The 13,293-nt window shown below is 37.1% G+C and overlaps 1 protein-coding gene across 1 annotated transcript in view; it reads left to right on the forward strand.

Annotated features, from left to right (window-relative positions):
* Nucleotides 1-13,293, forward strand: part of akap6 (A kinase (PRKA) anchor protein 6) — a 151,716-nt gene that overhangs the window by 75,123 nt on the left and 63,300 nt on the right. Inside the window, exon 8 of the mRNA XM_063007486.1 lies at nt 9,443-9,576. Coding sequence (XP_062863556.1) covers nt 9,443-9,576 — 134 coding nt within the window. The remainder of the gene's footprint in view (nt 1-9,442; nt 9,577-13,293) is intronic.

The raw sequence follows: 13,293 nt of genomic DNA on the forward strand, positions 1-13,293 counted from the left end.
TGGACAGGCACTTCATCGAGGAGTATTTTTGCCTTGTTCTCAGTGTTTCCAGGTAGCAGTATTGGACTCACCGTGATCCTGACTATAGTGAAACAGTCAGTAAAAATGAATGAGTTAACGAATTCAGTGTTATGTATTCTTTTTGATAGCATTTAGCAAATTCATAAACACGCACAGAAATACAGTGTACTTTGAAAATATGTGAATTAATTTGATTACCACAACACTTCACTGTAGCTACAAAAATAGGGGTAGTGTGACTGCACCCATAGGAAAATATATGCAACAATGGCCTTGCCCAATTCAGGAAGAAAACATGAATTGTTCCCTCCAGCATAAAGTCTGAATAAAGTATTTTTACAAGAAGGCTCAAAGCAATGCAAAGCATGCTTGACTGGGGACATTCCAGCCCCTTCTTATTTGTTGTAAACCTGTTTTAGTGGTTTTTGGATTACAACTAACCAAGTTGGAAGGATATTTATTGTCAAATAGACAACTTCTCCACATACGTTGTAATGGTTGCAGTAAAACTACCCCTATTTACAGAAACAGTCTAATATTGTTGCAGTGATATGGCCTTAAACAAACAAAAGCAAACAAAAGTGTTTTTTGGGCAGCATTAGTGATCAAATGCATGCATATTTTAATGTACATGAGCAATATGCCTATAACAACAATGTATGGGCCACACCTTTATGTGTCATTGACAGATGCAGAAAATCATAAGTCAAGACATTTGGTCATTTTAACCAGTAGAGTACTCCAAAGGTGCTCAGGTGGCACAGTGGCCTATTACACTAGCCCACCACTGCTAAGATATTTTGGTTTAAATCTCAGCAATGCTACAGGCCAGCTGGGCGTCTACACAGAAATTATTGGTGGGGGTGGGGTTGGAGATAGTGTTTTGTGATGGATTGGCAGCCTGTCCAGGGTCTTCCTGCCTTGTCCTCAGTTTAAAATGGGACCAGGATAAAGCGGCAATTGCAGCTTACTTATAAAAATTAAACAACATATAAGTGCCAATCATACCACAGTCATATAAGGTACATTTATAGATAATGTTTTAAGAATTTAAAGTAAAACGTAGATAATATAATTTAAAGTAGAATATATGAACTAAAGGAGCTTATTTTTGTTTAAAAAAGTAAAGCAGAATTGTGATGGTTCTTGTGTTGATGCAAGTCACCCAAAACAGTAAATCAGTCAGAGCTGTTGCGACAGATCTAGCTCAGGGACTCGTTCATCATCCATCATCACTTTAACACAGACACTACTCGAATGTGTTATGACTTGCTACTCTTTTTTTATGCATCCCCCAATTTTCCTTACAATCTAGTCGTATCCAATTACCCGATTGCATTACACTTTCTCACCACTGTTGTTTAGCTCGACTCCTGACCGAGCACAGCCAGACTAACACAGACTCCCTCCGACGTGTGCAGTAGCTGGCCACTTCTTTTCACCTGCACGAGGCGAGTTCATATGGCGATCTGTATCGTGCAGGTGGAGTCACGCACTAATCTCCATTAACCCTTGCCTCTGATGCAGGCACCATTGATCAGCCAGCTGAGGTCGTAATTGCAGCAGTTATAAGGAATCCCCTGCACCCGACAGACAAGCCAATCATTGTTCAAATAGGTGTCCAGCCTGCTTGTAGCTGAGCTAAGAATCAAACTTGTGAGTTTCAGATGTAACCTCTGGGATGTTAGTGTTTTACCACTGCACCACCTGAGTGCCCACTCGCCACTAAACACCAGATTGAATTGTGCAAGTTAAGGGTGTTCAGCACAAATAACACTACACAATATACCTTCCATAAGTATCCCAAGTTTTTCTACATGAGATGTCACCAAATCCCTGTCAATAAAATGTACATACTTCAGCTTTAATCTAAAAAAATTTAAATAATATTTGTTCATGTGGCTTATGTGGCTTATTTTATTTTATTTCTATTCCCTTTGATTATGGATGTGTTTTTGTACCTATTTCTATAATCCTCCACTGTAGCCAGGAGAGCCAATCACAAACTGTCCATGAGAACCTGGCTGCCTTTTCCCTAATCCACTTTGTAATGCAACCTGCTTTTAAGTTGCCTAAATAAATCAGCTCTTTTTTTAGTCCTTAAAACTCAAAGCAGTTGAACAGAGGTAGCAAAGGTTCCTCCGATTTTGAATTAAGATCAGATTTTTATGTTACTTAATTATTTGCTAATTAGTTTGCATGTTAATTAAAATGGTGGCTAATGTTAATTACCTATATTAATGGATTCTCATGTAGCACCTGCCTGAAGCACTTGGCTCTGTGTTCAAAATATCTTCATTTAAGCTGATTGGCGCACTCCGTCGAGCTTTGTTGAAAAGCAGAGAGGAATTAAAGTCGGGAATTTTTTGAAGCAGGTCATTCTGAAGCTGTTTATCGTGATTGTTTTATTTCAACTTATTTTATTTATTTTGGAAAATAGGTAGAAGAAAAAAGTGGCATTTCTGGAGGTTATTTGTGAAAGTTCTTACATTTCTTTTAAAAATAGGCCTAAAAATGTTGGTCAGTTACAAAGTTTTATTTTACATTTAATTTATACAGTGCTTTTTCCAAATAAATTTCAATCAGAGGTAGAGTAGGGAAACCATTTGTCTGACTATGACAACTGACTCATTTAGTGTACTCTTGCCAGTATGCAAACCAAAGCTCTGGAGTCAACTTAGTTCTCAGTGCCTGGATTTTAACAACCACTCCTGTGCCGTACTGAATGGACAAAGAATGCTGAACTAAATTCAGCACTTGATGCATCTTGTATTCTGTGTGTGGGAAAAAAAGCATGACTTGAGATTGAGAACTGGAAATAAATCAGTTCTCACTGTTCAATGTCTTATTGTCCTGCTAAAAATCTTTAATATCGGTTTTGGTTCTAGTGTAAGAAGTCTGTTTTTAAAATGTAGTGAGTAATAAATTTATATACTTTTTGGTAAAAAGTATAAAATAAAAGAAATACAGTAAGTACAGTAACAATTCACTTATATGTTGTTACTTTCCATCTCTGTTCTTATCCAGATGCAGCGTCTAAGCACTAGCGTAACTATTTTGACATTCTTGCCACACAGCCTGTTTGATTGCTTGGCATGCATGACCTAGCTCAGCAAGCCAACACATATTTAAGTGGCGCTAGTCTGTATTAGATTGAAAATGATGATGATCACACAATCGATCTAACCCCCTCACCCAACTAATCTATAATGAGAACATCGTCTCAGGCCTCCTTGTCTCTTTCTCCTCACATGCCTCCTGGTGTTTAAACTTCTTGGAAGCAGGAATCAGCGATTAAATGTCACCTTTCAGCAACAATGTTAAATAAGAGGCAGCAATTTAGCTCCTAGCAATTGCTAATTTCACGCCCTGATAAATGTTGCAGTAGCGAAAGCTTTCAAACAGCCTCAGATATTTCTTAAAGGGGAAGGCACACACACGGGCAGGTAAATCACTGATCTATTGTTCCACTGGGACTGAGGCATTGCAACAGTTTTAATGTCAAGGTCAAATGTGTTCTTCTTGTGGTTTTGCTCAAGCTAAATGTTAGCTGTAGGTTATATTGCATTTTACAGAATGCAGTCATATTATATACCCAGTTTGTTGTTCTGAGCAATTGTTTATAGTTTTTAAACTGCAGAAAAATAAAATCTATCTGTGGTAATAATACCCAAGAATTAATAAGTGCCATGTTATAGAAATATTATACTGTAGATATGCAATTAAAAATCTGCTCCTGTGCTTTTGCCATCCCATAATATCTGGCCAGCTACCAAACTAACTACTGAGCTAACTGCTAACAAACTATGTTTCCTTACAATATTCACTAGTAGGAATAAGTAATATTTTATTGTGAGTGTCTCAAATGGCCTCAAATTATCTGTAAATATGTTATCACAAACAAACCTGCCAATATACTGTACAGTATATTTATAATAATGTTACACCAAACAACAGAAGTGATCAGTTTAACAGACCAGATAGCTAATTGCTAACACAATAGCAGTAGCAAGCAAATAGCAGAATTGCAACCTTGATTTGAATCTTCATATTCTCAGCAATATAATAAATAAGTCAAACATTTTATGTGGTTATTGATTAGACATAACTGAATGACTGCTAATTATTTTAATTGAGCTAATTTTAGTATAATTAAAACTAACCTTCTAAAGGAAACCACTCAGACTGTTTAAACTACTGTATATTAGCTAAGGCGCAAACGTAGCTACACCACAGTCGTTATTCTAATAAATGTAGCTAATTTTTATTACTGTTTTAGGATTACATTTCACATACTAAATGTACTATAAATGGCTCTGATTGATAACTAATGCTCTAAGCTTGAAATTGTCAGTATGTTTAAACATTCATAATAAATAACAATCCACTTATAGTGCTTGCTCTGGCTAAATCAAATCCGCTTAGTCATGTTTTTGTACGAGGCAAATTGGTTTCAGTGTGTGATACTCATTCAGTACATGGATCATTCGTCATAAGTGACACAAAACAAAGTTCTGTTTAATAAATTTGATGTACACCTGGTTTAAATCATAATACATAAGGCTCAGCGTTGCTGATGCTGATTCTGTTATATAAAATTACCTCCTATCTGGTCTGACAGTTTACGGTTCCTTGAGCAATATACATGCAAAAATATGGCCTTCAGTTTTAACTGCTCACATAATCAAATTGGATGAAGCGGCTAAACAACCGGCTATGAATGTGGTTATATCAGAGCTGTGGAGGCCTGATAAGCATGATGAAATGAGGAAAACTCTTGTCCTACAATGCTGCAATAATGTCCATTATTTAGTCTTGTAAAGTCATGTGATTCATGCTTGACGACAGCACTTTATATTAAACCAGCCTTTATTGCTTGTGATTTCACCGTGTTTCAGTAGTTCTTTTCAGAAATAATATTGCCTTCATTAACAAGCAGGAATAATATAAACAACAATAGTGGACTTATGTAGCGTATAAAACTGCAGTATGTCCTACCTTGTGAAACTCTATATGCTAAAATTAATTCCACCCTTTCCTTGTGCAGTGAGTTTCGTGAAGCTAAAGCTTTGAAACTGTACTTGCAAGTTTATTAGCTGCATGCCTGCACTGCGCAGAGCTCCAGTACTACACGGTACATCGGGACCTGTCTGATGGGAGACATTTCAAATGGGCCGATGTATGTTCTGGCTGGTTGGAACACCAGACGTAAAGAACTGAGAGCAGCACGAGACTTCCCACCGTTTTCAATTTTGCCGTTATGCTCCTTGCATTCTGAGGAGATGATAATGAAATAAACAGACCACATGTTTGGTCACATTGCTTAAATATCCAGTTTAAATGGGAGCCACAAACCCCTGTGCAATAGTTCTGGCTTGTGCTATTGCTCACTAGAGCCTCATGCTTCTTCTTGTTAATTTATATAGCTCCCTCAACTGCTTTTGTTGACATGATCACCATGTTTGCCTTGCAGCCTTCTTCTTTTTCCCTTCTTTCATTCTTTTTTCTAATTATCATCCTTGTTTGTCTCATTTTAGCATGAATTATTTTAATGTTGTGGGTCCATGCTTTAGCTGAAATGTGTGGTTCAGAAATTAAGGTCTGCCTTGTCTGGAAGGTTTCTTTTATTAAAAATGTTTAAAGCCTGACATGCAGTAGTCTGTTAGTAAAAACGCAATACATGTTTGGTTTTAACTCTTTACCCTATAAATATTTATTTGCTTTATACGAAGCATTCACTCTGTCCCCATTTTTACATTAATAATTGTCACTACCTGGAATATGTAGACATTTAAACAGCAACCTAACAGATGCTCAAAATACCCTAAATAACAGAAAACCTTATTGGCTATAAAATAGTAAAAGTTTTTAAATCTTCTTGCTTGGTTCACAATCAATCCAGATCTGGCAGTTATAACAAACAGTAGTCTTTTTTGGCTCAGTAAATTTTGCTTAACTTAATAAAGCAATTTCCTGAATACAAAACTCTGCTAGGTTAGTTGGGAGTTGTAGTGTGCAGCAATAAAGGTTTCACTACAGATGTTTTAGATCCCTAACTTAATTGGAATGCTCCTTTACACTCACAAACAGATGAACTGTTTATTATTGTGAAGTAGATAAAACCAATTTACAAAGTTCTTACACAGAAAATGCCTGCTAACAAATTTAGCCCATCTTACATTCAGCTATACTGTTACAAGACACATGTTAAAGTTTATACACATCAATTTTAGTTCCAGATAAAAGAAACTTTTTATACCATGTTTGTGACTTCAAAAGCTCTGATAACATCTGATATTTCCTCCTGCTAATTTTAAGGCCATGAAGTTCTTTTGACATCATTTGAAGATAAGCCACGGGAAGACAACACTGTTTAGAGTCAGGTGTATGAATTATTAATAAGCACTACATATTTGATTTCTCTGTGGCCTGCCGTATGGAATGTAATTAAAGCCATGAATTAAGTCTGAGGTAAGAAGGTCATGATTACTGTAGCATTCTCTGAGCACACGTGACACTGTCATAAAAGCATTTTTGGATTTGGCAAATTTGTAATCGAACTAAAATAACTTCAGAAGGAAAAAAGAATGTTTTTTTAAATGATGTAAACTTCTATTGACAGAGCAGGAATAGTAAATATCTTTACGGAGATGGGGAATAAAGGAGAGTGGTGCGTGACTCTCCATATGCAGTACTGATCCCTGGCAAGGTGAAAAAAGGTTACAAGTGCTCAAGTGTGTTGGGCATAGCCCTTTTTGGTGAAGTTAGGGGTCTGTAGCAGTGGAGGTAAATACAACTGGGTAGCTGGATATGATTGGATTGGAAGAGAAAGGTAAAAAATACATAAATGGAGTTTTTGAAATAATTATTCATCACTTTCAATTATATATACATATATTTAAAGCAGCCAATCCACTTGCATATCTGGAGGAAACTTAAAACACACAAAAAGCATTCCAAACTTAGACCAAAGGCAGTGGTTAAACCAGGTTCCTAAGACCCATGTTGCTATGCGACACACCCTCTACCAGCAGCACCACCAAGCCAGCCAATTTTCATAAGCTTTTATAATGTTGATACTGTTTGGAAATCATTATATTGTTACAACTTGCATTTTAGTGCATTCATAGCCAGACATTGCTCAGACAGTGACAATGTACAGTCGGAAGACCTATGCCCGTATCAATAGACCAATTTCTCCTTCAAGTGCAAGCACTCTAATAAATGTAGCTGTATATTACACTATTGATCTTTCTTACATTCACCCAAAGGAACTGTATCTTCCAGCAGGCCTGTCGTATACATTTATAGATTTCAAATACATCTCCGTTCTAGATTTTAAAGCAGAAGTGAAGGGTAATCATCCCTGATCATGGGAATGGGGGTTGCTTTTGATATTCCAACTCTAGTGTAGAAGCATCAGAAACGCATGGTTCATTTAGAGTCTGAGCTCCACGCTGGTCTGGTCTGGACTGTCTTCACACTCAAGGTGGCCATGAGAAATTGCTTTTGTCTGTGGCGGGCATTAGTCATTATTGTGTGTGTAAGCAGCTCCGGCGGGATTGAGTAATTAGGATCCTGACACGGCATCAGCGAGCAAGCTGAGTGAATCTGAAATGAAGGCAAATGAAAGCAAATTCCTCTGAGGGGGAGACGAGAATGCGCCGCACTTGCGCCGCTAATTTTCTTGGAGCTCCTAGTTAGGTTCATTTTTATTCCTTCCAAATGAGAAAAGCGCCGGAGCCAGGCATTTGATACCCACCCAATAAATGGAACGAAAAGCAACACATCTTTCTGTTGATTTGCTTGTTTATTATCAAGGGTAGCTCTGATTGAGGAGCAGTTTGCATTCATGGAATTGTTTGACCTTTCTGAAGGCATCTGCGGCGCTGGCAGCGTTCTTTCTGGAGAGAATGCAAACCTCTGAGCTTCATACAGTGTCGAGAAATGAGCGGAAAATCAAAGTAGGCTGTTGGAAATTTTATTGGCTTGCTGGAAATTCATCCTTGCATACTTTGGACAATAACTGATCTTCGTTCACCCAATGTAGCCAATTTTCTCAAGCCTAGATGCACAGCAGAAACTGATTTGTTATTGGTCGGCTGTATGTTATGCATCCAAAGTGACTACAGCTTAAACCGGCATTTGTTTTACATATTGAAATTATGACATTATCACATACCTTGAATTGTAATAAATTATTTTATTGTTTTTTTCTGTTGACTTTTTACTAGTGGTCCTGTCAATTACAGTCCAAGCCTTTCAAACCCATATTTAAAAAAGCACACAGAGTTTATAATTTTTAAACCCTAATAATAATACTTCTATGCTGATATTTTTTAAATCCATGTCATGATATTTTGATGAGGTGCTGATTACATATACACTGATCAGCCATAAAACCACCTCCTTGTTTCTACACTCACTGTCAATTTTATCAGCTCCACTTACCATATAGAAGCACTTTGTAGTTCTACAATTACTGACTGTAGTCCATCTGTTTCTCTACATTCTTTTTTAACCTGCTTTCACCCTGTTCTTCAATGGTCAGGACCCCCACAGGACCACCACAGAGCAGGTATTATTTAGGTGGTGGATGATTCTCAGCACTGCAGTGACAATTACATGGTGGTGGTGTGTTAGTGTGTGTTGTGCTGGTATGAGTGGATCAGACACAGCAGCGCTGCTGGAGTTTTAAAATACCATGTCCACTCACTGTCCATTCTATTAGACACTCCTACCTGGTTGGTCCACCTTGTAGATGTAAAGTCAGAGACGATCGCTCATCTATTGCTGCTGTTTGAGTTGGTCATTTTTTAGACCTTCATCAGTGGTCACAGGACGCTGCCCATGGGGTGCTGTTGGCTGGATATTTTTGGTTGGTGGACTATTCTCAGTCCAGCAGTGACAGTGATGTGTTTAAAACCTCCATCAGCGTTGCTGTGTCTTATCCACTCATACCAGCACAACACACACTAACACACCACCACCATGTCAGTTTCACTGCAGTGCTGAGAATGACCCACCACCCAAATAATGCCTACTCTGTGGTGGTCCTGGGAGAGTCCTGACCATTGAAGAACAGCATGCAGAGAAACAGATGGACTACTGTCAGTAATTGTAGAACTACAAAGTGCTGCTATATGGTAAGTGGAGCTGATAAAATGGACAGTGAGTGTAGAAACAAGGAGGTGGTTTTAATGTGATGGCTGATTGGTGTATTATAAATAATTGAAATCAATGTGATTATGTAATTTTTACAGGCCTGGTGATGTTGCAGCTGTATATTTTCTCACTGTGACTTTGTTACACAAATGATATACTGCTAGTAAAATAATTTACCATACCTCTAACAGACACGCCGTTGTACTGCTGTTCAAACCCCTGTACTGATTCTGATTATTGGTGTGTGTTTGAACAGATGCAGGTGCACCTGTCTCACAAAGAGGCCCAGAGGGATTTTCTGGATCAGATGAATGTAAAACTCAAGAGTCAAAAGTACTGTTCCAGCTCCAGCAGGAAGAAAGATCTGTCCCTCATGTCCAAGTCCAACAGGTACAGCAGTAATCCATGAAACATTCACATATTAACCAGCAAAATATATTCATGTAAGAAACTAAAGTGCAGGTAGAGCAAATATTTATCTACAGGAATATTTAAATATTTGAGGAACTGTTTGCTGCTGGCAATATTTTTGCTACCTTCTTGGAATTACAAAAAAGTATTCATACTAAATATTGAATAAATGCTTTGGGCTAAACATAATTGGTAACATTTATTTTGAATATGTATAACAATTTGAAGTTAAAGTGCACTAAATTAGACAATAATGTAGTCAACAGATTGATTTTTTTTTAATTGGCTGATTTGTGTTGCAATTTATGAAATAAATTACTTGATTCATGCAATTTCAGTGATATTAGTTTGTAAATATTTCAAGGTATTAATAAAAACTGTAGCATAATTACCTTCATTTAATTTAATTTAATTTAATTCTATAAAATGTTATTATGTTTGAGTTGTTTACAGAAATGTGCTGGTGTGTTTCATTGCATTTAAAAATGACCACTACAAATAGGCATTCCGCTGGCTTGAATGTATAGATTGACTGTGAGATATATAAAATTAATCATACATGTGCAGAAAGTTAGAGATAAAAATTAACTGTGGGAGCTAAAAATAGTCCTATTTACAAACCAGTGCACTTTGTGCAGCCCTGTGTGTAGTGCTGTAGGGACAAAATACAAAAATTACAATTGTTTTGGATTTATACATTTTATTGTAATAGTACAGTGTTTATTCATACAATTGAGGACTGTGAATAGTGTGGATTATGAATGTTTATTTAAATGCTGTGGTGACTCACAGGTTAATTTATGATTAAAAGTGTGAAAGTTCAAGTTCCAGCAACTTGAAGCTGCCACTGTTGACCTTTTGATCAAGACACTTAACCCTCCAGTGGTGTAGTATGATGTAAACACTGTTGACCCTTTGATATATAAGACAATTTATAACATTACATTTTTATGCAATGTTCTGTCTAATATGCTAATTTTTGTCTACTTCCAAACCTTCCCATTTTCTTATTATTCTCACTAAATATTGTTTTTATATATATATATATATATATTGCTTATATTGTAATATACAATATACTTCTTGATACCATGACAGTGAGGAATTCTTCTTTTTGATTGGTGGTTTAGTATTTGGTTTCATACCACAGCTCTGAAAAATAATTCTGACTGCTCGTTTGAATGTACAAGATCTGAATGCACAGTTAAGACTATTTATACTTGGCATGTCTTGCCAGACTTGAATTTCAAAAGAGGTTAAAAAAAGTTGTCATAGTTTAATCAGAATAAAGAGTTGTGTAAGAGCTAAATACATATAATGTTCTTTTGTTGACCTAAAATGTGTTTCACTATACTCAGCTTTGTTTGGCCTTTAGCCTTGTTTAGTACTATTTTACTAACTGAATGGGGGGTACTCGAGTCCGTCCCTTGTTACCATTTGACAACCTGCCATTAAATCCGCCTACTGTCATGGGTGCCATTATGTTAAAGTAAACAGACACATACTGTGTACATGCAGTTCTTTATTTAGATTCAAAACCATACAATGTTGTACCACACTGTTTCGTTTACATCCAGAATGAATGCTGTTGTTGCTTGCTGAGGCCTGGTAATTATATACTTTCAGTAAGATTGGTTTTAAAACAAGGTGTTGACTTCTACAATTTATGTAAAGCACATTAAATATTACTTCTGTAGAGAGCCACCCGTCTTTGTCCCACTCTAATGCAGTACAGAAGTGCTGTACCTTGGCTTCGAATCAAGCATCGTTTTAATCCTTTTAAGCCCTTCATTCTAATGATTTATTTTGCAGAAAAACTGTAATGATCCTTTGAATTTTAATGACGGTCTGCCTGCTCAAGGATTCATTGTTTTGACTTTTTGGCCCTTACCTTTTGCATGGAAACATGTCTGAAGGGAGGAGCTGTCGAAAGCTATCACTTGGGCTGCCTCTCTCCACCTTTTCTCCTCCGTCAGAGCCGTGTACGCGTACACACACACACACACACACACTGTTTCATGCTGACATAGACAGTGCGTCTGCCATTCACCAATCAAAAGCCTCTTTTGGAGAGCCTTCAGATTTAAAGGACGTTGGAAGGGGCAGTGATTAACACCATAAATTAAAGAGCTGCTTTTATGAAAGTGTCACTTTAGATAAGATCCTAGGGGTGTCAGTAAGGTGGCCAACCTTTTAGGGTTGAATGTGGATGGCACTGATGATATATTTAATACAGAAACACTTCTCATAATCCTCCACCCACTCTCAGATATGACAGGCCTTCAAATTGATATCACACACATGTGAAAAGATGAAAATTGGGTGTCCATTTCAGCTTTACTCAGACTGTTTAAATCCTTACTGACCTACTGAAGTGGACTTTTTAAAAGCACAACAGCACTTCATTTAAGGACTGTGCAAAGTTTAATAACTATTGGATCTTTTTCACCCACATGGTGACAAATGCATATAAGGTTTATGGATGGCAAATTTTTTGGTATGGTTTTAAATAATAATTTAAAAAAAACCTTTCATACACATTTTTTTATTTTAAAAAGATTTGTTGTATTTTAAGCTCAAGACTTTCAGGACTTTTTTTTCCAAATTTGGCTCCATAATGACAACAATAACATTAAGAATTTGCAGAACTCCCTGACTCCTAGTTTAGTCTGGCAGAATATTTTAATCTGCACTAGAGAAAGTCAACATGTGATTCTACAACCCAAAAACAGAAAAGTACAGAAAAGAATAAAATAAAAATGCAGCGTTCCTTACATTTACTTTGACTTTTATTTGATTGCAGCCAAGATATTTCATGTTTTGTCTGCTCAACATCATTTCATTTATTAATAAACATCCATTCCTGCATTTCAGGCCTGCAACACATTACAAAAAAAGTTGGGACAGGGGTGATAAAACTAATTACTAAATAATGACGTGATTGCAAACAGGTGATGCCAACAGGTAATAACAGGTAATCATGGTTTGGTACAACAGCAGCATCCAGGAAAGGCTGAGTCTTTGATGAGCAAAGATGATCAGAGGATTTCCAGTTTGTCAACAAATGCATGAGAAAATGATTGAAATGTTTAAAAACAATGTACCTCAAAGAAGGTTGGACGGGATTTGCATATTTCTCCCTCTACAGTGCATAATATCATTAAGGATTTAAGGAGAAATTTCAGTGCTTGAAGGCCAAGGGCCTTCGATCCCTCAGACGACACTGCATCAAGAACCGCCACTCAACAACAGCTGATATAACCACATGGGCAAGGAATTACTTTGGCAAATCTTTGTCAAGCACTACAATACAGAGTTACATGCACAAATGCCACTTAAAACTTTACTGTGCAAAAAAGAAGCCTTATGTTAGCCAGGTCCAGAAGCGGCGTCGACTTCTCTGGGCTCTGAGGCATCTAGGATGGATTATCACACTGTTGAAACATGTATTGTGGTCAGATGAATCAGCATTCCAGGTCTTTTTTTGGAAAAAATTGATGCCGTGTGCTCCGGACTAAAGATGAAAGGGCCATCCAGACTGTTATCAGCAACAAGTCCAAAAGCCAGGGTCTGTCATGGTATGGGGTTGTGTCATTGCCCTTGGCAAAGGTCATTTACACTTCTGTGATGGCAGCATTAATGCAGAAAAGTACAGTGAGATCTTAGAGCAACATATGCTGCCTTCAAGAGATCATC

This window comes from Trichomycterus rosablanca, chromosome 13 (genome assembly GCF_030014385.1).
Source record: "Trichomycterus rosablanca isolate fTriRos1 chromosome 13, fTriRos1.hap1, whole genome shotgun sequence".
NCBI lineage: Eukaryota > Metazoa > Chordata > Actinopteri > Siluriformes > Trichomycteridae > Trichomycterus > Trichomycterus rosablanca.